Raw genomic sequence first — 22,742 nt, 5'->3', positions numbered from 1 at the left:
TGTCCTGTTTTCATAGTCCACCAACCATTTATCAAGATGAAGACAGGAACTCAACGTCTGACATTAAAAAATGTTAGAAAATAGGAACTAAACAACAAGAAAACTGAATCACATGAACAAATAATCAGTAACATTTTCTTCAAAGAGCAGACAAGGTAAAAGGTATCATACAACCCCCCCAAAAATGACATCATAAAAGACATGGGTGCATTGTTCAAGATGCAAATATCAAATTAATTACACAAAGTAAAACATAACACAAAATTAAGTATCCAGAGAAGTCAGTAAACAAGGAAATTTGAGGACTGAAGAATGATGGAATTGAGAATAACACAATAAGAAGAGTTTTCTTCCTTATTCTTTACCCCAACCCTTTGTTGTTGCTTAGTTTGGCACAGAGGCGGTCCGCGGATGTATCATCTCTTAATACGTCCATCAGGTGGTCATGTGTTTAGAAGTGCAAAAACTGTCTGAAGTTGATATTTCTATTTCTGCTCTGCCAAAAGCAAATGAATAAAACTTTACAAATCAAGGCAACAATATTGTTCCCAAGAAATGACGCATATTTCACCTTGTTTTGCGTGTTAACACAATAGTGCCACAATAATGGCTTTGACCTGTAAATCTTCACCACTGGGATTTATTGTGTGAAATATTGGTTTGGTTTATTGATAATATTCTAATATATTTATAAAATACAACATATCAGACTCTGTCAGGGATAGAACAATTAAGTTCTGGACTTATTTCCATCGCTGTCCCGGGTGTTTTCATGCTTCACCGACCCTAATTCAAGATTCAAATCTTAAAATAGGACCTAAAAAACTAGAAAATCAATCAATTTTCTTTCTGAAAGTATACAAAGTATCATAGACACCCAAAAAAAAAAACACATAATAAAAGACAATAGTTTTATGAAATTGTTCAAGATGCAAATATCAAGAGCATAAAGCATTAAAACAGCATATTAAGTATTCAGATAACTGTGAACCTGCTTCATCAAACAAGCCCCTGAACAAACTGCAAGGAAATTAGAGTTTTAAGGAAATGAATAATAACGGAGCTGATATTGCAATAAAAAGAAAGTTTTCTTCGTCGTCCATCACCTGCTGGTGGTGGAGCTTTGGACGATTTAGAGGTGGTCGTGTGTTTGTGCAGTAAAGTAGCCAATGCAAAGTTGAAGTTGATAATTCTGTTTCATTCTCAATGAAATTGTGGGAAACAAGGCTACAGTAAACACACTTTCCCCCAGATATTATGAGGTGTTTTGTTTTTTAATATAATACTTCTCCACTAGCGCTTATTGGGAGAAATTCAGGGGAAAATAATGAAAATAGTTTGGTGGCAGAAACAACTAGAAAAACAGTTCATAGGAAAAGGAGAAGTCTTACATATGAAGTAGGGTTGCAAGTAATGACTTTTTCACTATTTTCATTTAATTGATTATTCATTTTTTAATGTTACACGACAACAAGAATTCCCACCACAAGTTACTAAAGTCCACGATGTCTTCCAAAAGCCATACAACTAAGAACCGATGTTATATCAAGGAAGCTACAAATATCTGATTATTTTTTTCTGTCAGTCGGTCGAGCCACCAGACGGAAATGTCTCAACATGTACCAGATTGATTGCCATGAAATTTGGTTCAGACACTCACGTTCCCCTCGTGATGAATGGTAATAACTTTGGTGATCTCTTAACGTTACATCTAGCACCATCATCAGGTCACGTGTTCACTTTGCCAGATACTTTGGTTTGTGACCAAACACCTGCAAAACTAATGACATTCCCATCAGCCTCAGCTGCACTTTGTGTTGATTCCTAATTAGCAAATGTTAGCATGCTAACACGCCAAAATGTGAAGATGGTAAACATTAAACCTGCTTAGCATCAACATGTTAGCATTGTCATTGTGGGCATTAGCATGCTGACATTAGCATTTAGCTCAAGCGCTGCTGAGCCTACGTAGAGCCTCAGTCTTAGTCTTGCTACTTCGTTATTACTGATCGACTTATTTCAGCACTGATGTCAAGCACTAATGTTTGATCAGAGATCATCAAAAAGAAACCAAAGAGCTTGTTAATAAAGTGAGTACAAGTGTATGAGATGTTTGGTGAGTTTGTCATGCTACACACAAATCAAGTGCAAAGAAAGAGAGCAGAGCAGATGGTGTTGCTGTACAAGGAGATGACATTTATTGTAGAATTTCCAACATCACAGATGTGCGTTACCAGACTGAGGTCGTCTTCTGACTGATTCCAGTGATTCAGACAAGGTGAAAACATACACTCACATGCATGCCACACACCTGTGCACACACCTGCTCACCTACACACTCAAACACACACACGCTCACGGGCTGACAGCCGTACATACGTTCACAGTCTTGATACGTACAAAAATTGAAATACAAATACAAATAATACCACGATAAAAACATTGTATTTTTTTTTTTTTAGAAATTCTTATAGCTATGTTCTCTATTCTGTAGAAAGACAACTAAGCTTTTATAAGTGAACATTATTTTTTTGTCTTTCTTTAAAATGATCAGTAAGATATCATCATAACGAAAATTCTTACAGTATATATATCTTTTTATCTATGGTTTCTCAAACTGACCATGCCTCCTGACCTTTATTCACAGGGTGTTGATTAATGCTAACATCCTGCACATGTAAAAGGCTTCAGACGGCCTTAAAGCGGCATCGCTTACACCTATCCTTTAAGATCAATGAACAATAAAAGAATATCAAGTAAGAGATGACCCACTTTCCTCTGTTGCAGCCTGATCACAATCCCAAAAACATCAGCATTTACAGAGACCATCGTCAAAGGGTCAACCCCGCAAAAAAATAGAAAATTTCATCCAAAGTGATGCTGAACCCAGTCCCGCTCCCACTTTATAAGCTGCTCTGGGTGTGAGCTTCAACAAAATGCCTAAAATATAAATCTAATGGTAAATGTATAATTATTCAGTGTTACAGTCTTGACTTATCTGACTGTTACTCGTGAGATAAAAGCCCAGATGCTAAGCTAAGTTGTTATAATTTCAAAACTTTTAATTTACAGCTCAGTGTTGTGAGAAAAATGCTTTAGGGCTCATGTAGAAAATTTGAGTCTCACTGCCCAGCTTCTACAGTCAGACCAGTCAGTGTATTGCCTTAAACTTACAATTCATAACAAGTGACGACAGGTAAAACAGGTATGCCACCATGCAAAATGCACAACTAAATAAACAGCGATGAACTACGGAGAAAAAGAGTAAACTTGGAGTGTTAACCCAAACCAAACTTTTGTGTAAGTCTTCGCTCGGCTCGTTGGTCAGAAAGAACTCCCATCTGAGAGAAACTACGGAACGGACAGATTTACAGAGGTATGACAAAAAAAAAAATAGAAAGCGAGACTTATTTTTTTTCTTCAGTGTCCTAACCTGCTTTGCGAAGTCTGTCCTTAACATCAAAAGTGAGTATTTACACAGGTGCAGTGTACACAGAACAGCAGGGACAGAAAAAGGTGGAGAGAACAAAGGGCAGCAAAAGAAGAAACTTCCAGAAGTTGGCAACTACTCTACGCCAAGTTCTTCTCGTGAGACATGATGTTAAGATTTTGTTATTGTGTTGCTGTTGCAGCAATAATACAATATCTACAGCCTTCCTTCCCCCACCAGAAATATACCAGGACAAAGTAGCCACAGTAGCTGAAAGCAACTGTGCAGCATCCTCAATGACAGATGTAAAACGTCTCATTTCCCCTGTGACGCTAACTGCTTGTTTGTAGTATTTCTCTCTCCTAATGGGGAACAGACATAGAAGGTGTTTCAGCAGCAGCACTCAAAATGAGTGTTCACACTGTGAGCAACACCGTCATCAGGAAACGACATGCATGTCGGAGCACAGCTGGAATTTCAAGTTCAACGGATTCTGATGTAGCCCCTTCCGATTTTTGCTTCGTGTAGAAAACATCTGACACCCTTGAGTTTTTGCTACAAGATGTTAGTCTATAAAACATCCAGTGAGATTCAGTCGTCACTATCAGAAGTGGTTTAGATGCTGACAACGACAAAGACCATCATATATATAATTTGAATTCAACATTTGGCCAGTGGCTCTGAGTGGTTAAAGGCTGATTGTCCACACTAAATCAGAAAAGTTTGAAAATGATGTGTCCGCATTAGCTTCTTCTTGTAAAGGTCGCTGTTCAAACTTAAATGCCTGAACGAAAATGGCAACATCTCTTTTTAAGGCGCCTGTACAGTTCATTGCATATCACACTGTGTGAGATGAGGCTAACAAAGTCGTGGTCACAATGTGTGTCAGACTGTACGATATCCGTTTTGAGGCATATCGGATTGTGTGATGAATGTCGGCTGAATTATAGCTCTACGGTGTATAAGATCAAATAAAAAAACAGATGCAAGAGACAGACACGTCGTCAACTTGCATCATCCATCTCAGGTTTTAAAAAATGTGGCAAAACAAGCTTTGACCACTACGCTGATACTTCTATGCATTGAAAAATCTCAAAAGAGGAGCAGGAGGAGATTGTAAAGATTGTAAAAAAACCATGCCAATTTAAGTGATAACACCAGCCTGCTTCTGTATTCTGTGTCATTTCATGGCGTTTTTCGATTGGATGGTTGTAGATGTGGGATGTTGTGGGTTCATAAATTTGACGCAGGCTGTGTTTGGTCTCCAAAGCGGTGGTGGACGAAAAACAGTGATATCTAGGACCATCGTTTGGATTTCAAAGATTTCACCGCGTTTCTCTCACGATTGTCAGCTTTCATCTAGCACAGTCTGAAATCACACATTGCAAAGGGGACTTTACTCGACGTCTCAACAACGATCTACAAACAACCACACAGCCAACATCTGGCCAGCAGTTGCTTCTTAACTTCACTGTCAAACAGTCCGCGACTGTGTCTGGACAGGCTTAGGTTGCTGTTTTCTTGCTGGTCCACAGTAAAACATTTGGTTTTTTAGAGTTTATTTATTTATCCACTTTGCTTTCAAAAAGCTACATTTTTGGGAGAGACAACCACCGGCTCATTGTGGACACAAGGCCAAATTGGAGGGGAAAACTTTAACCGGCTTAGTGTGGATGTACTGAGTTGCCTCCAAACTGATTTTGGTTCAGCCCGTCTCAAAAACTGTTGCATCCTCTATTTGGGTCAATGACAAGCTCAAGTTTTCTTCTCCTATTGATGCTACCTTAACAGCCAGCAATGTTTACTCACTGTAACACTGCAGTAAAAGATGTCTGATGCGCTGAAATACTCGCAGTCAGAACACCTGCATCACCACCAACAAGCAGAGTCGAACGACAAATCGTACTCGCAGTGTGAACACCCTGTAAGAAACCGTTAATGTGCTACACAGAGAACTTCTCTACAGCTCCCCATTCATTCAGATGGGGAAGTCAAAGGCTACTCGGCATGTCAGTGTCCTTCAAAGTCTGGATCAAAACTCTCAAGAACAACCATCAGCCCATTCGAACAGTCCACAGCGAAGGCGCCGTCCATGGTTTGTGGAGTCACCATTGCCCAGCAGGCAGTGTCACCATCCATGGGGCCTCCTATAGTTGGAGGGGATCTATTTGGGGGACACACTCCTGTGGTTTAACGCCTCCTCCAGTTGCTCAATTGTCCGTTCAGCAACTCGTTGATTTCCTCCACAAACACACACACACACACACACACACACACACACACTGTCCTCCTGTCATCCCTCCGTCCCTCTCTCCTGATGTCGGGCGATGTTCATTGTAAAGAAGAGGAGGGTTGTGGGTCGAAGGAGAAGGGTTACCAGTTCATCATAGAGCTTCTGTTGAGGGTCATGAAGAAGACTTGACTGCTGCCTCCAGAACGCACCGAGGCGAAGAAAACCTGCAGGAAGGAGACGTGTGGAGAGGACAGTGTTAGCCTGAACACCTGTTTCAGTTTGATGACTGATACTGGCCTTTGATTTAAAATCCCACAGTGGTCAGTGTCCACTTCTGATACAGTGGATATGATGCAGTTTATGTATTTACAAAGATATACAGTAATTTGCTCTTAAAGTCAGGCACCACAGAAGAAAAGGACGAAAAGGTTCCTTGGCACAAAGAGAACGAAACTGATTTATTAGGCAACAAAAACACTTGTTAGGACTTTATTTCTTCATATATATATATATAAATAAATAAGAGTGCAATTCTTAGTGCAAGTCAAGCTGATGGATGACAAAACTGTAATCTACTGAGGAATTTGTCAGAAGTTTTGTTTTTGTTGATGAATACTGGACACATTAAATCATGAACATTTACTATCTACCCAAATAAATTAAATAAATGACTATAAATGGGATCCTTGAAGTTTGTGCCTCATTTTGACATTTTTTGAGGGAGAGAGAGAGAAACACAGAGGATCACAAATGTCCAGGTGTTCTCAAGCTCACCTTGTCGTTCCTCTCTGACAGGAACTTCAGTCGCTGAGCTCGCTTGTGCATGAAAACTCCGTCGAGGTGTCCCGTTTCCACGGAGCGGATCTCAATGGCCTTCTCTCCCCAGCCCATGATCTGGTTGGAGTGGATGTAGGCTGCAGAGACAGGAGAGGGTATACATTCACACACACACACACACACACACACACACACACACACAGAGGGGGATTGGACAGGAGAAGACTCAGCACCAGTCTCACACCCAAGCCAGTCACACATCGAGGCCTCCTCTGCCTCACCTCCGGGAGGAGATTATTGCAGCAGTTTCTGACTGATCTGAACGATCACGACCTCTGAGCTCTTCATGTGAGAAGAAGCTTGGTGTTGGGAAAGGTTTCCATCGACTGACGCCGGTGGTCTGAACTTTGCATGTGAGCCGCAGCATTAGATAAAGTCGTGTGCGTACGACAGCTTGTCAAACAGCTTCGGTGACAAGTACGGATGGCTTTTCTGTAGCTGCTTCACGGGAAAGTTCTTCCAGTGGTTCACTGGTGGAAAACTTTTAATCTGAAGCATCAGCAGCAGGAAATGTTTGGTCATATTTAGCAGCTTTTTAACACAGAAATTACATCGACAGCACGGCAAAGGAGAGCAAATCAAAAAACTGAGAGGCTGCTATCTGATGAAAGTAAGACCAGGAACAGGTCTTACCTACTTTTAAGAGTAGGGAACATTGTGAAACTTGTGAAACTTCCTCTCAAATCAACAAGACCATAAACGTTGAGCCAATTAGTTTAGCACAATGACTCTCAGTGGTGGAGGCCATCTCGTTTTGGTGCTGTATGGCTGGTAAACACGGAAATGCAAATAATGACACCTTTCCAAGCCACGACTAAACGATGCGATACCAAACCAGTGGGAAACGGTCAGCAGAGAGGGTCCAGCTGGCAATGATGTACACCTTCCTCTGTCACAGAAATAAAGTCCAGCGGAAGGTCTTTTTGTTTTTCCTCCCCTTGTTTTTTTTTTTTTTTTTTGCTGAGGAAGGGGATCGACCAGCAGCTCATCATCGAAGCGCGTGTGCGACGATGCAGGCTTTATGTTTTGTCTGGGGGGGCTGAGGCCGGGCTTGGCTGTGAGAAACTCTGGTTTGACAGTAAAATACACACAAACATGTTAACAGGAGATGATGTCCACACGCAGACCACATACAGTAACCACCAGTGCTTCAGAACACAGACAGTTTTTCAAACATACATGTTTAATCAATCAGGATATTGTACACTGACATCTGAGAATCAGACAGTGAAGGCCGAATGGAAATACACAGAGGCTTCGATCGACTCGGATCATAAGATCCAAGATCCATCCTTGATGTGCTAGAGTCTGCTCCAGTTTCATGTGGTTTGACTGAGTGTACTAATAAATAATGGATTGATTTAGATGCACAGCACTCTGCTATGATCTCAGGCAAAACTTTGATCTCACTTTTAGTCTGCTGAATCTCACAAATGTGTTGTTTGGTTTGAGTTATTTTAGAGCTCATGCAATCAAGGATGAAAGTACAAATGGATGAGAAATTCCTTGTTGAAATACTTCACAGTCGTACAGAAACGAGAGGACGAAACTCAACACAGCAGACAAACAACACACAAGCATTTCCCCCAATGCATAGGAAAAAACACAAAGATATACTGGATATAAAAAGGAGAGTGTCCAAAGTAAAAGATATTGAGTGTGTGTGTCTACATGAAGAGTGTGGTGGGGTAGAGGTAATGCTCTGTGTTGTTGTCAACTCATGCAGTAGATGGATGTTCAACACTTGACATTAAAGAGATACATTGAGTTTTTGGGTTGTCATTCTTTGGTCGACTCACCTGTTAAGTGATGAGAACATTGACACCAAAACCCTCCGTGTTTCTCCAATAGATTATACTGCAGTGTCCCATGCTAACACTTAAAGTATGTTGAGTGGTGCTTTCCATTATCCAAAGTTGTTTTAATTGCCGACATTTAAATTGTTATCCTTTCCTTAACCCAATAGCTCACCCAGTACCTTTTTCTATTTCGGCAGCTTCAGTTCCTGGCGCCAAAGACTGAAAAGGCTGAGGCGGTTCGAGCTGTCTGTTACTGCAGCTGCTTCACCTGCTTCAACTTTTTGTGTGTTTTGTTTTGATTTTTTTTCCTGATGTGGCACAGAACAACTGAACACGGTAGATTGCACTGAACATTAATGTGATTTTGCCCGCTTTTGCCACATCATTATGTATATGTTATCAATTGCAGGTTTATCTTTACTGGTGATGTCAGTCACTTAGTAATAGGAAATACAGAAGACTTGTACAGAAAAGCCAAAGATATGTTTGAAGTATTTGGAAACAAGTGTCCATTACATAGTTTATCCACAGACCACTGACAAGTTTATTAGTCATGCTAGTGGCATGGCTCTAGGGATGGCAATGTCGGCCTGTGGGTTGGTCCACCACTTTGGTCCGGACTGAAATATCTCAACAACTACAGGATGTTTTGCCATCAGATTTTGTACAGACATTCACGGTGCCCAGGGGATGAATCCTAATGACTTGACGATCACCTGACTTTACCTCTGGTGCCAACATGGGAGTCACATTTGTGGTTCAGAGTGAAATGTCTTAACAACTGTTGGATGGATTGTCAGGAAATTTGGTGCAGACATTCATGGTCTTTGTGAACTTTGGTGATCCCTTAACTTGTCCTCTAAGCACCATTATTAGGTCAGGATTTCTGTTTGTCATTTATATCTTGGTCACAATTCTTTAATAACCAAATGTAAGGAACCCTTATCAAAAATGTCTGTTTATGCTATGTGTTAATGTTAAAAAATGTATATTGGCTAATATTTCATTATCTGATTTTTTAAAACTTTCAAATACCGATATTGGTATTTGCCTCAAAAAGCCAGTATTGGGCTATAATGCATACACTCTGTGAGCCAGAACATACCACAGCTAGTGATAATATTTCCCCCAGTCCCGGTTTGTTTTGCACCATGCAACACTCATTCAAAAACATAAAAATCCCAAGCAGGTTCTTATCACGTGATATCATTCAACATAGTGTATGTGAAAGTGTTAGCATGAAGCAACGGAGCTGTCAGTTTCACATGGATGATTTTGGCAGCATGTTTTCATCACTTCACCAAATAAAGTAGAACAGTCTGTTCAACCTCCCAAAAACCTGTCGTATTCCTTTAAGCAGTTAATGAAACAGGTGAGACTGCAGTCTTGGCTTCTTGTTTAAAGGTGTAACTGAAAGCAAAAGGCAGGAGGAGAGAGAGTAGTGTTGCTTTGAACGGAGGAGGTGTGGTAGACAGTAGTGAAAGTGAAAGATGATCTGCTGAGACCGCTTATAGAGGTCAGAGGTCAGGGGTCAGGGAGAAGCGAGCTGATTGGTTGACGTACCGACGGAGGTGGGCATCTCGCCCCACTGCAGCACCACGTCTTTGGTGATGCGTCCGTAGGTGTTGACGTAGACGCCCTCGTCCTCGTAGCACAGCAGCATCTCCATGCCGTCCGTCTTGGGCAGAACCACGATGGCGTGCGGGGTCACCTGACCCTGAATCTGCCGGGGCGACACACGGGAGGGGGTTGGAGGGGGTGGGGGCAGGGGATTAGGAGCTGTCGTGAGCCTACGGGGGTCTGGACCCCCAAACCCCTTTTCCCCACCCTGAGAGAAAAGAAACTGCTGCAACAATAGAGTCTCCCGCTCCTCAGCCACGCAATCGCCATGGAAACAGACATGAGCGCAGCGTGATTCATGACTGTCAAAAGCAATGTGAGGCGGTTGCTGTGGTTACCGTCTCCTTCCCCTGTCCATCTCTTACTGTAACCAGACCAGGATTAGAGGAGGATGCTGATTCACCCACTCCACCACTCATTCATTCACTCATTAACACAACTATTACTTCATTCCATCACTCTCTCATCCATTCACTAATTTATTCATTGAGTCACTCATTTACTGACACACCCATTCCTTCATTCAATTAATAATTCATTCACTAATTTCTTCATTGACCCATCTATTCACCAACTCATTTATTCATTTAGTCACTTGCTGACTCATTTTATCACTCCCTCACCGCTTACTCGATCAATCGCTCATTTATTCATTCATCCCCTCATTAACTCACCCATTCCTTCATTGCTCACTCACTCACTCACTCAGCTATGTATTTATTCTTTTAATTATTAACTCACCTATCCATTCATTCTTTCACTCACTAACTTCATTCATTCACTCACTTAGTAACTTATTGACCCATTAATTTACTGACTTACTCTTAAAATCACTCAACCATTTATTCATTCGCTCATTGCCTTGCTCACTCGCTTATTTTACACCATCATTTATTCATACATTCACTCACAAACTGATGTGCTCGTCACTTGTTACGTCACTCACTCACTCACTCCTTTGCTTGCTTAATCATTCGCTCATTCGTTGTCATGGCTTTTCATGCGTAGCCTTGTTTGCTCAGTCACACATTCATTCACTCACTGGCTCATTTGCTGTCACTCAGTCTCCCTTTCTCTCACTCTTCCATTCATTAAATTACACAAATTTGACCTCAATTTAAACATGCAATTAATGTTTTAAAAAGTCCTGATGATGTTTAACATAGCAGGACACACACACACACACACACACACACACACACACACACACGCAGAGACTAACATGTGAGGGGATGTAGATGTCGTAGGGGTTGCCAGAGTCCACATCGATGACATGGAAGCCAACACTGGAGCCGTAGATGACCTTTAACCTCTGTCCCTCCTCCACAGTCAGGTCCACCAGCTGGGGGCGATGCTGCAGGTCAGTGAACGACTGACAGACGGAAAGAGGGACGGATTAATTAAACACCTGAGGTACAATCAATAAAAGAAAACTAATTAAAATGGACTAAATGGAATTCAAAACCACCAACATACACACACTACAACCACAAAAAGTTTTTTAAATGAGAATCCCCAGTAGCCCAACAAAGCCCATTTATTATTCAAACAAACAGTTAAATCTACAGAGAGAAAAAAGCGGGTTGACATTAAAAGTAATTTATTTCCATCTGTAAATAATTGCACCCTTAGGCAAATACAAGGGCAATTATTCCCCAACAAAACTATACAATATAGCATAAAGATGTTCCACACACCGAAAAGGCTGAAGCTATGGCTTACCGTTTTTACAATGCGCAACCTATTTGCAGTGGTGGAAGAAGTATTCAAATTCTTTACTTATGTAAAAGTAACATTAACACAATTTAAAAACACTTTGTTACAGGTAAAAGTCCTCAGTTGAAAGTTTTTTTTTTTACGTAAGTAAAAGTACAGAAGTATTAACAGCAAAATTTACTTTAAGTATCAAAAGGAAAAGTACTCATTATGGAGGCACAGTGTTCCCTCATTGCAAAAATCCCCATATTTAAGTGCTTTTTGTCCATTATTGAGTCCCAAAAGTCAAATTTTCTTAAAACTAGTGAAAAAATCTGGCAGTGCTGCGAGATAATTTCAGCCTGTTTCCAACAGGTTCAACTTCTTTTAAGGATTTTGTAGAAATCAAGTATCATTTTTCTCGATTTGTATTTGAATTAATCGAAATTCTGTCTGCAATTATTTCTTTGCGTGCTTGTTTTTTTGGTTGGTTGACTGATTTATTTACATGTTTTTTAAGTCTTGTCTGCCATTGTTACTTCTTTGCCTCTTACTGTATCCTGTATCTCAGTGAGTCTGTGTCCTGGATAAATGAAGGACAAATAAATAAAAATAATTCAACATCATGCTGCTCATTCACTTCTGTCTTGTTAGCTCACATGTTCTCAAAAACAAAGGGGTCTTTTATCATCTTACCTTGAAGGCCATAAACTTGTGGTAAGGTTTAGGCGCCCAGGCGTAGATCTCCACCGAGTTCTTCAGAGCAATCACCAAAAATTTTATCCTCTCATACTTCACTGCAGGAGGAGAGCAGAGCAGTCGGTGATGCAGCACCAATATAGCAACACCAAAGTGTGCTTAAACTGCAGTTAAAAAGCAAAATGTGCCCTTGTTGCTTTGTAAACTAATAGAAAATATTCACATTATTTCATTAATTTATAGTGTCCCAATTAATCACAAGATATAAGATTTTAGATATTTACAGAGGAAATCAAAGCTTAATGCCCAATCCTAAACTTAACCCGCCAAAAAGTCTTAACCTTAAAATTGAATGGTTAACTTAACACGTTGATGTGCTCACAACACACATAAGCGAGTTTTCGTACCGACTTTGTAGTGCACGCAGCCCTCCAGCTCCCCAACAGTGATCCAACCCTGTTTCTTTTCCACTTCAGGGTCGTTGTGTAATATCCTGTTCCTCAGCCAGGACAGGTAATAAACACGCAGCTTGTTCTTCTTCCCTGGTTACGAAAGCAAATAACAAGGAAAACTATTCAGAGAAATAATATTCTCTTTACCTGTAAATCTGTTTTTGTGTACAGATTTTACATTTCATGCACTGATGACACTCGATCAATGTGACTTATAATTATATATCTACGTCGTCATCACCAGCATCCTAGACATTCAAGTCTGATCAGTAAGTGCTTTATTTGTAAAGGCTGCAATACACAAAGAGAAAAGTCCAATCTGGCAAAAATAGAAACATCTCCGTCATGTTCAACGTCTTATTTTGTTTTCTATTTGTATTCCAAACCAGTGGCAGCACTTGAAAATTAAAGAGACATCTGTAACCAAGGGAAACAGGAAACACTGAAAACCAAACAATAAAAAAAGGCTGAAATGAGAGATCAACAAAGATAGCGGAGGAAAACTGAGGATTGGAGCATTTAACTGCTTCTCACAGTCCTCTTCAGGGCCGGGTTACGCTAGAAAAGAACCAGTGTTTGTAGATGTTACGAACGGCCACACTCGAAGGCTGAATGAAAAGCCTGATGTCATGGAGCGGGAGAGACGCAATAATCATGTAAATATGGAGATAATGCCTCACGTTTTCAGTCTCTCCTGGAAGGCCTTTGTTGCACTCGTTTCACATGAAAAAGTGACAGAAATAGTTGTGTAAAGAATGAAAAAGCTCAACCTCCGCACAAATTGCCAATCACAGCACTTCCATGCTAAAATGTCCTTATTTTGCAAGAAACTGAACCTCAAAACTCATTTGTACAACAAATTCATGGCCAAAGTAAAGGGACCTTTTAGATGCTGACACTTGGCATCAATGGAGCTATCACCAGCCGTCACTAGCCCTCCCCGCTTGCTGTCCGTCTAATCCGTCTGCAGGCTTTTAAGAGGCGTACCAACCTGAGATGGTGACCAGGACGTTGAGTCCCTCCAGGACGTCCATCTGTTGGAAGCGCCGTCGATTGATCAGGTTGTAAACTTTGCCTTGACCGCTTCTATCCAGCAACATCAGGCCGTTCTCCGTCCCCACCAGCAGATTCACTCCTGCACAAACACACAGATGTCTTGGGTTTACTGCCTGTGTAATTACAAAAGATTAATATTATTACTTATCAAGGTGTTTTGGTCACTGTCTCACCCCAGAGAGCTGCGCAGAGGATCTCGGAGTTGAAGCGTTTCTTGTATTTGCGGATCTCGGGTGTGTCGCTGTGCGGTCTGATATTGGTCGGGTTCACGTTGACCACAGAGATCTTCCTGGCCTCGTTGAGCCTCGCCTGCTCCTGCTCGTGCTTCAGCAGCTCATCAGCAAACAGCGCTGCAGCACAACATATAAATCGCAACAGAACACGACATTATCTGGTGGATGATTTTATTTACTGTACCCAAGGTCTCCCCAAGTACATTTACTTTTTTATTATGGATGACCTTATTTCTAAGTTTGCCATTTAAATGCACCACGACCACCGAGATGGTGTTATATGGTGGAAATAGAAGGCCTTTATTTGAAGCCCTTTGGCAAGTACATTATGAAGACGAAGAACAGAAATGTAACTAAAAGAATAAATTAATAACCTAAGTTTTCTCTGTTTTACAATTAATTTGTTGATTTAACCAAAAACTTTAAAACATTTACATTTTAAGTACAGAACAACTACTGTGATATTGTGATATATAAATATATATATACTGTATATAAAAGAATAACATATAAAAGAAGTATGAAACAGTGGGACATATTTGTAATCTGTTGTGACTTCAAAAATGATGCATCCCAAAACTTAAAAAGGAACAGAAATAGATTTAAATAGATAGAAAGCAGATTATTTCATCATCATTTACAATAAAAAAAACACATTTTTGGTAGAAGGAGTGAGTGCTTTTGTTAAGCATGTATTCACATTTCTAAACAACAGTGGTTCCACACATTTGTTTGGTTGTTACACCTTAATATGAAGCAATGTCTTGTTTCTTTTTGACTTGTTATTTTCTTTTTCTTTTCTACATAAAATATGCTTGGTCTATGTGAACAGCGCTTCAAATTGAATTTATAATAATACTTATAACTACTTGTCACAGGGTACATGTCTATGAGTAGAAGTCCAATCAAAGACCCTACTCAGACCGTTTTGTACAGAAAATCAGAGAGAATAAAAATTATTTTGTGTAGCAGAATGTTGTTGTCTCAAGATCCCTTAGATTCATATTGTGACCCCTTTTGGGGGTACCAACCGCCAGGTGATGCCACAATCAGAGAGGAAATGCACCTGAGGCAGAGATGTTATCGTCGTCGTCGGTCGGGGAGGTCCCATACACCCTCGGATCAACGAACGGCGTGAAGGAAGCCTTGGAGCCTCCACCGCTTCCCATCCCGTACTGCAGATCAGAGAAACACAGGTTACAGTCAGTCACATGTTTGTCTGATGGTTTGTTAGTTTTGGGAAAACTGAATGAAACAGGCAACTGTTTAGATAAAGGAAAGCGTGTTCAGTGAAGGCTTTTTGGTCAGGGTGAGCCACAAAAACATCTTTAAAGCTCTTTGTTCCACAAGAGTCTGAGACTCTGAGGACACAGGGATTCAACAACTTTCTATTTGTTTCTTTCTTTTGTCACAGTATTGAAAACTGGTCTTGAGAAACCTCTTTTGGCTTCATCCTGCATAATTCCACTTTCATCAGGACCGACAGTTTCACTTCACTCTCCCGTTAAGGTGTTTCCTTTATTTTGTCAGATACCTGTATCATGTGCTCAGGGTGGAGGACACTTTCTGGATCAGAGGCTGGAAAACTGAGAGAGGGAGGGGGAAAGAGAGGGATCGAACGAGTGGAGCAGGGTGGGAAGAAATCCAGTTTGTTCCATCTGTGGGGAAAACACTGGAGCCATAGCGGGACAGATCTAAATAGAACAGGGCAGGAAATTAAAGGTGCCACGTGTTGTTATTTTTGATTTTCATGCTTAGAATCTCATTTCCTATAAACCTTGTTGCTCTGTGATGCAAAGAGGTAAAAATAAGATGAAGCTGAGCAGAGCAGCACAATGACTAGTCAATTGGGTGATAAGTTGATTGGTGAAATGAATTTCCTACTTGTTTTAGTCATCAATAAGTAGTAAAACATTTTCTGGTTACGCTTCACAAATGCATTCTTGCATTTTTTTTGTCATTATAAAACAGAATAATTTGGGTTTCGGTCGAAATAAATTAATTTGGTGAATTGAGATTGGTCATTATATTTCATGTTTTGTAGAGTTAATAATTGTTTAATCAAAATATTTACCTAGTGTTTCCACATTTAAATTGTTTTGGTCAGCCCACAGCTTTATGTCTTCCATTACAATTCTGCGCTGAAATGGAAACTGTAGACTTATTAAAATGTTTGCTGATATGGTGCAATCATGTAAACATATAATCTTTTTCAAATTAACTCTCAAAAAGCATACACAAATTAATTCTCAGCGTGTGGGAAACACTGATTAACCTGTAACTACTAGTCACAGCCCGGAAGTTGGAATCAAAGCAGATGCAAAGAGAATCGGATTGTGCTCTTAAGCAGCTCCACAGATTTCCCTTAAAATCGACTCAAAATGCAGAGCAGATGCAGACAGCAAATCTCAAAATCTTAAATTAATATATTACATATAGCACATTTTCTTCTTTTTGTCCACAGGCCACAATTACTGCTCCCACTTCAACCTCAAAACCCACTACATACTGTTTTAGATTTTACAAACCAGCCAGCGTAAGTTTACTGGTGTTAGTCTGGTGGCTGCTGGTAATTTCCCACCCTGATAAAGGACCAAACAGCTAGTTGGTGACAGGTTGGTGCGCAGGTGGGGTGTGACGGGGTGAACAGGGAAACAGGTGACAGGGTCTGTCAGGATCAGGTGTGGGGGTTTCGGGGCCGACAGTCGGGTGCTGCTCCACCTACTTGGGCCCCAGAGGCGTCGCCAGGGGAGACCAGAGGGGAGGTGCTTTGCTGCACCAAATCAGGGAGATTGGCGTTGCCAGGGAACAGATTAGCGTTTCCGGGGAAACCGTTGCTGGCAGTAGAGCTCCGCCTCCGTTCCCTATGTTTCTGGAAGAAAGAGAGAGGGGCGGGCTACTGTGCAGCGAGACTATGATTGACAGGTCAGGTGATGGAGAAAGCTGAACCCTGCTGCGTGCAGGTGTGTTTGTTTCTGTGTTTGTGTTGATTTTTAGAAGGGGGCGGGTGGGCACTGAACCCAGAGGAAAAGTATTGCAAGGTAACACAAAAGTATCGCGAGGGAATGCAAAATTTATTGCGAGGTAACGCAAAAGTAGTCCTCAAAATTTTTTTCGCCATGACCTTTAGGGGGGCTCTGTACTTTCTGACTTAAATTTACTCTCATCACAGTTTTAAACAAAAAATAGTCTGAATCCCAAATAATTAAACTGACATCCAACCAGATGTTTAACCAACCAATGAGCCCAAAGTCCAGAATCAGACCATAGTTAACCCAGACAAACATATAAAAAGTGAGTCAGCACAAGAAAGAAAATGCCATGTACTGATGTGTTAAAAAATGCTTATTGTTACATTTATCGTTATCAAGAGGAAAGTGGAAATTTATCGAGATGTACTTTTAGATTTTAGATCATATCATCCGATTTTGAGTTGGATAAAACCCTAATAAACACAAGATGAGCGACGACACCGAGCCTCCGCTCCCGGTGTGCGTTATTCACTCACAAACCAGAACAAAAACAGGAAACAGCCAGGCATGCAGAGCTGGTGAATGAGCGTCTGAGCGTTTCTGTGGAGTCAGCGAGGCTACAGTCCCCAGGTCAAAGGTCAGAAGTGAGGGGCGGCTCACCTCACGCATCATCAGGGTGCTGTCCTGGGAGCTGTTTCCATACGAGTCGTCGTGGGTGTCGTTGTGACTTCCCATCATGCCAAAGGACTCGTTGGTACCTTGACTTGCTGCTGGCCTGAAAGAGAGAGGTCAACATTTTCATTGTTTATCTTTTTATTATTAATATTCTTTTAAATATGCCTTTCTGCTGTCCGTCCCACTCCTTGTACTATTATTTCTAAGCCTTGTTACATAAAGAAAGGTTGCTGTCATTCTATACTTTTTATTTAGCAACAAAATATAAACCTTAAAGCTTCACTTTATGTAACACAGGTTTATTTTACTCATTATGTATTGTTGTCGAAAGTGGTCCCATAAAGCGAAAAGTGTGTCAGGCAGTCACTCAAAATGTAGGAAGATTTCTGTACCAGTACAGTTTTCAGAGATCTACTTTCACAGGCTCATATGGGACCCAGACATCAATCTTTTGATTCACCATCAAGATATAAAGTAGTAAGAGGTACAAATGTGTACAAATTCAGCCTGAAATAAAAGGAACAATACTCGATCCTCCAGCTTCTAGCGAACTTAAAGAACGGTGAGCAAAAACAATGACAACGAGCAACACCTTTCACATTATATATAGTAATTTGATCCATTGCTAATATAAAATATTGAAAGCTTTAAAGTATCACACAGAATGTGGTGCTCGGGCAAAATCACAGCAGTTCAATCCTAAGCAAAGCTTCCAGTTTGACTGTATAACACAATATGCACGCAGTGGCCACTTTAATAGGAACACCTGTATAATCCAATACAACTGTTTAGCCAAGTCTACTTTTAAGGTGCCTTTAATGTTTTGGTTGACACTGTCATAAAGGTGTTAGTTCATTTATGTTGTAGCACTGAGGTCATAGTTAGTGGTGGTGCTGTACTGGACTTTTTAATATTCTGCCACCTCAGTACAAATTTCTGACAAAGTCACCAAAAACTGCACATTATGAGCTTTGTAAAGATAGATATTATGGCAGCGCTGTTGGATTGGACTGCATTAGATTGCACAGGTGTACCTAATAAAGTGGCCGCTGAAGGAATGTGTCGGTGTGTGTGAAGCCAGTGGGGGATCATGTCCTTGTTCCTTAATTTGCGACTCCTTCCTTTGGTCAGAGAAATATTTGCTGAATTTTATCAGGAAACAGGAACAGTAATACTCACATAATGCGTGGTATATCACTGACAGCCACTGTTCCGTCATTAGGCCCGCCCTCTCCCTCCTCATCCTCGCTGCTGTGAGAGTCGTCACTGGACGACGAGTAGTCCGTCACTTTGACAGGCGGGCGGCTGGTTTCCTCCCCCTGTCGCAGCTCTCTGAGCTCTTTGGCCAGAGCTGTCAGGTCCTGGAGGACAGGAGACCAACCAAGAGGGTCACAAACCAATTCTGATGATTCTGGGTTTTAATTTATGGAGAAAAGCTAAAACTCTATTATTACTTCTCAGGTGTCAGTACAGGTTTTATTTTTTATTTTTTAATCCGTAGGTTTTGTATCATTCTGTTCTTAAACATCTGCCTTGTAACCTAACATGTTTTTAATATGTTGTCAGCTGGTTGAAGAGTTAACATCAGGTAGAGTTTTTCGTTATTATACATTAAACATGGTTGTTCTGCTTTAAAGGTGTTAAGAGATTTGTCCACGTTTGGAAGCTGTTTACAGCATAAATATCTAAGATTTCGTTATAATTCAGATCGATATCGTACAGCACACAAAGTGTTTAATTAGCTGAGTCAAGTGTTGATTATGAAAAAGTAATTTACGGTTGAAAGCAATTTACATTACAGTACAATTACAGCTGATGCCGTCAAACTGTTTACTGCATTGCCACAGTGTGCATTGCAATGTATAAACCATAAAGCAGCCATTCAACATGAGCGGCCAGAGGAGTATTAGATGAGCCTCAGTGTCTGTGGTGGTAGATACCGCAGCAGTAAATCCAGAGTACCTGCAGGTTTCAGGAGGCCAGACACATTTTTAGTGCTGTACGGTTTTTGAGCAATTTAAAATCTAAATGGAAGAAACAAACCTGTCAACCGCACAGTCTATTCCTGACTGAACATATGGAGCTCATTAAAAACTAACGCCAAAACTATAAATGTGCAAAGAAAGAAAAAAGTAGAAAAATCAGCTTTAGCAGGATGTAGCTGTGTTTTGAAAATAAGAAAAATCTGAATGAACACAGTTCAACTCAGTGTGGTCTGGAAGAGTCTAAGAGTTGACCTAGAAACCTCTAACTGTTTAAATAAGTAATATACTTGATAATTTAATAATTTTCAAGGCCTTATATAAAATCGTTCTGGCTTTTTCAGTCCTTATAAGACAAGGCAAATTTAGTTAATTTATAAATTAATTATATAAATGTTATAGTATTTATAGCCGTAGTCAAAATAAACAAAATCAGTGAAATGCAAATATAAATAGACAAAAAATAATGTCCCAGAAATACATTTTCTGTGCAGTTACAGTGTAGTAATAAGCTGCCCCTAATTTAATAAAGGAAAGAAAAGTTTGGTTGAAACTATTCAGTTTTAATTTAGATTCAAAACAGCGGAAGTTAGGGCCCATCAGGAAGTGTTTCCATCTGTGTGAAGCTAAATGCAACTTCAAGCAGGAAGTGTAAGTGATTTATCAAATAGCACCTGAAAATTAAATGTATTTATAACCAGTTGGAAACCAGTGTAAAGGTTTAAGAGCAGCTCACTTCTCCTGGTTCTTGTTTTGCAAGAATACTACGGAAATCATTTTAGTATCAGCATATATGCAGCTTTAAAATCCAAGCAGAGGAAATAAATAAAAGGGGGTTTTACTATTTGTGGCACAATGCAAGCTGTTAGTAAGATTCATTAGCAGTTCAGCCACATTACTGAGTGTCCATAGTGGGGAGGGCAGCGAGCAGCAGGACAGTGCAGAGAGGAGGAGGAGGGTCGGAGTACAGACGCCATCATGCCTCAGTGCAGAGGGCAAGGGTTAAAGTTCAGGGGACCTTAAATGCAGCCTTGGTGACATCTCACTGTTTGCAGCAAAAAAGGTTGTGCATGTGAGAGGTTAAGTGACAGGAAGAGGTACAAGGTGGGGGAGGAATGGGGAGGGGGGTTATCTTACCAACTCCTCCTGATGAGAGAGAAAGAGAAGAGATGAAATGAAAAAGAAAGAGAAAGAGAGAGTGCGTGACTGTGGAAATGAAACACGACAGCAGAGACGTCTGAAGTGACAACAGGAAGTAAGTGGATATACAACAGTGAGTTGAAAGAAAGACATGAATCCTACAGTAACTGATCAATAACTACTCCATCCCTGATACAAGAGGAAAACACACCAGTAGAGGCCATCCTCTAATCAGAGAGAGAAAACAGGGGGCTCGTGTATTCGTGAAGGCAATGTGTTCATGCTGATAGTAGAGGGGCAACATGCAAACACGCCTACTGTTGTTTGAGCTGCGACAGCCATGTTGGAGGTCTGTGGCTCTTTAATCTGTTTTAATCTGTATTTGAAGGTTAACAATGTTTCATATATTTCAAAAGGTTAAAATTCATTTTATAACCTTTGTTTAAAGCCACTATGTGTCAAAAAGTCTGACTTTGGTGCGCCCAGTGGTAGTGAAAGCAATGCATGCTGAAACCCCCTCCCCCCTTTTCCCCCATGTATGAGATAAATGGACTGCAAGCAACTTTTCACTGGAATTGTCTCATTTTGCCATCAGAATAATCTGACAGATGCTGTAATCACAGAAAATGTTAGTTTTCCGCAGAAAGTGAAATGCTCCCTTTTTCAGGAAAATTTGATCCAGGTTTTTATTTTACGATATCGTGTTGTTGTAGCTGAAACCTTCTCGTCGGCATCCGCGCTGTGCTGACGCAGTGGCCTCATTGAAATGAATAAGGGGGCTGTGTTTTTCCTAAAAGCGGCCTCAGGCCACCCCTGCGCTGTCTGGGAGCAGCGACTGATGAGGAGCTGATTATGTTTTTTAGTTGATTTTTTTTCGGGATAGAAAAACTAATTTGAATGGTTTTATGCAACTTTTCAAGATGTGAGGAAACAAGACGTCTGTAGCATCGCAGACGTGAGCAGGAAACCGCTGAACTTTGTGAACGGACGGGGGAGTGCAGGGAGAGAGAGAGAGAGAGAGATTTCACTCACTGAGGTGGGAGAGATGGGGTGAAGGAGGAGAAATGTCACTAACCTCATCTACAGCTTTCTTATAGCTCTGAAGGACGATGAAAGGAGGGATGGAGGAAAGGATGAGTGGAGAGAGAGGAAGAGAGTGAAAATGAACAGCAAGTGGTTAGTTCAGAGAAAGTGTGTGTGTGTGTGTGTGTGTGTTTACATGTTCTCCAACATACTTAACTCTACTGTGTCTTTGATTATACACGCTGTCTGAATACACTCGAGTTTGTGTCTGAGGCACAGCTGGCTGTCTGTATGTTTGTCCTTATGATCCATTGTGTGTGTGTGTGTGTGTGTGTGTGTGTGTGTGTGTGTGTGTGCATACTCACTGCAGGCCTGCTGGGTCGTGTCACCTCTCTGCTGTCGTCTTTGGTCTCGTGGGAAGAAAGTGTTGAGCCTTCGGTCTTAATGGCTGAATTACCTGAACACACAAACACACACGATGAGGAGTGAGGACATTTTTTGAAAATCGAGGACACCGGGAAAGTTTTGTGTGGATATTTGTGGAAAATTGATGCCATCTAGCTTGTTGCTATAGAGGTTATATTAATATATAGTAACTCCCTTTTTCTTTCCTAAATAAACGTAAAGTAATGGTTAGGGACTAGGGAAGCATTATATGAATGAGGGCCCTCACAAGTATACAGTATATAGTGTGTGTGTGTGTGTGTGTGTGTGTGTGTGCGTGCGTGCACCCCGTTCGTTGGAGCCTCCCTGGGAGCTGGGGGTGCTGGAGCTGGAGGAGCTGCCGCTGCTCGTCCTCTTCAGGGGCGTCTCCATGGAAACGTCAGTCCTCCGCAGGTCGGGGTTGCTACGGCAACACAAACACAGCGCTGTTTCATTCATGCGGGAAACTGTTG

The 22,742-nt window shown here is 40.9% G+C and overlaps 1 protein-coding gene across 17 annotated transcripts in view; it reads right to left on the bottom strand.

Moving 5' to 3' along the window:
- Positions 1–2,175: 2,175 nt before the first annotated feature.
- Positions 2,176–22,742, bottom strand: part of tnikb (TRAF2 and NCK interacting kinase b) — a 60,712-nt gene continuing 40,145 nt past the window's right edge. For 9 of the 17 annotated variants that reach the window (XM_044176042.1, XM_044176040.1, XM_044176046.1 and 6 more), the window contains 15 exons: positions 22,578–22,693; positions 22,212–22,303; positions 21,899–21,922; positions 18,881–19,062; positions 17,687–17,801; positions 16,780–16,926; positions 15,121–15,229; positions 13,995–14,171; positions 13,757–13,900; positions 12,721–12,855; positions 12,311–12,411; positions 11,142–11,291; positions 9,863–10,022; positions 6,438–6,577; positions 2,176–5,887 (listed from right to left, as the gene is read on the bottom strand). In XM_044176042.1, coding sequence (XP_044031977.1) covers positions 5,804–5,887; positions 6,438–6,577; positions 9,863–10,022; positions 11,142–11,291; positions 12,311–12,411; positions 12,721–12,855; positions 13,757–13,900; positions 13,995–14,171; positions 15,121–15,229; positions 16,780–16,926; positions 17,687–17,801; positions 18,881–19,062; positions 21,899–21,922; positions 22,212–22,303; positions 22,578–22,693 — 1,876 coding nt within the window. In that variant the 3' untranslated portion in view covers positions 2,176–5,803. Of the gene's footprint in view, positions 5,888–6,437; positions 6,578–9,862; positions 10,023–11,141; positions 11,292–12,310; positions 12,412–12,720; positions 12,856–13,756; positions 13,901–13,994; positions 14,172–15,120; positions 15,230–16,779; positions 16,927–17,686; positions 17,802–18,880; positions 19,063–19,156; positions 20,830–21,898; positions 21,923–22,211; positions 22,304–22,577; positions 22,694–22,742 lie in introns of those variants that run through there. The other 8 variants (XM_044176041.1, XM_044176056.1, XM_044176057.1 and 5 more) reach the window with 5 other exon arrangements.

The sequence above is a fragment of the Siniperca chuatsi genome, linkage group LG19 (genome assembly GCF_020085105.1).
Source record: "Siniperca chuatsi isolate FFG_IHB_CAS linkage group LG19, ASM2008510v1, whole genome shotgun sequence".
Lineage (NCBI taxonomy): Eukaryota > Metazoa > Chordata > Actinopteri > Centrarchiformes > Sinipercidae > Siniperca > Siniperca chuatsi.
This window is presented reverse-complemented; position numbering and strand designations above follow the sequence as displayed.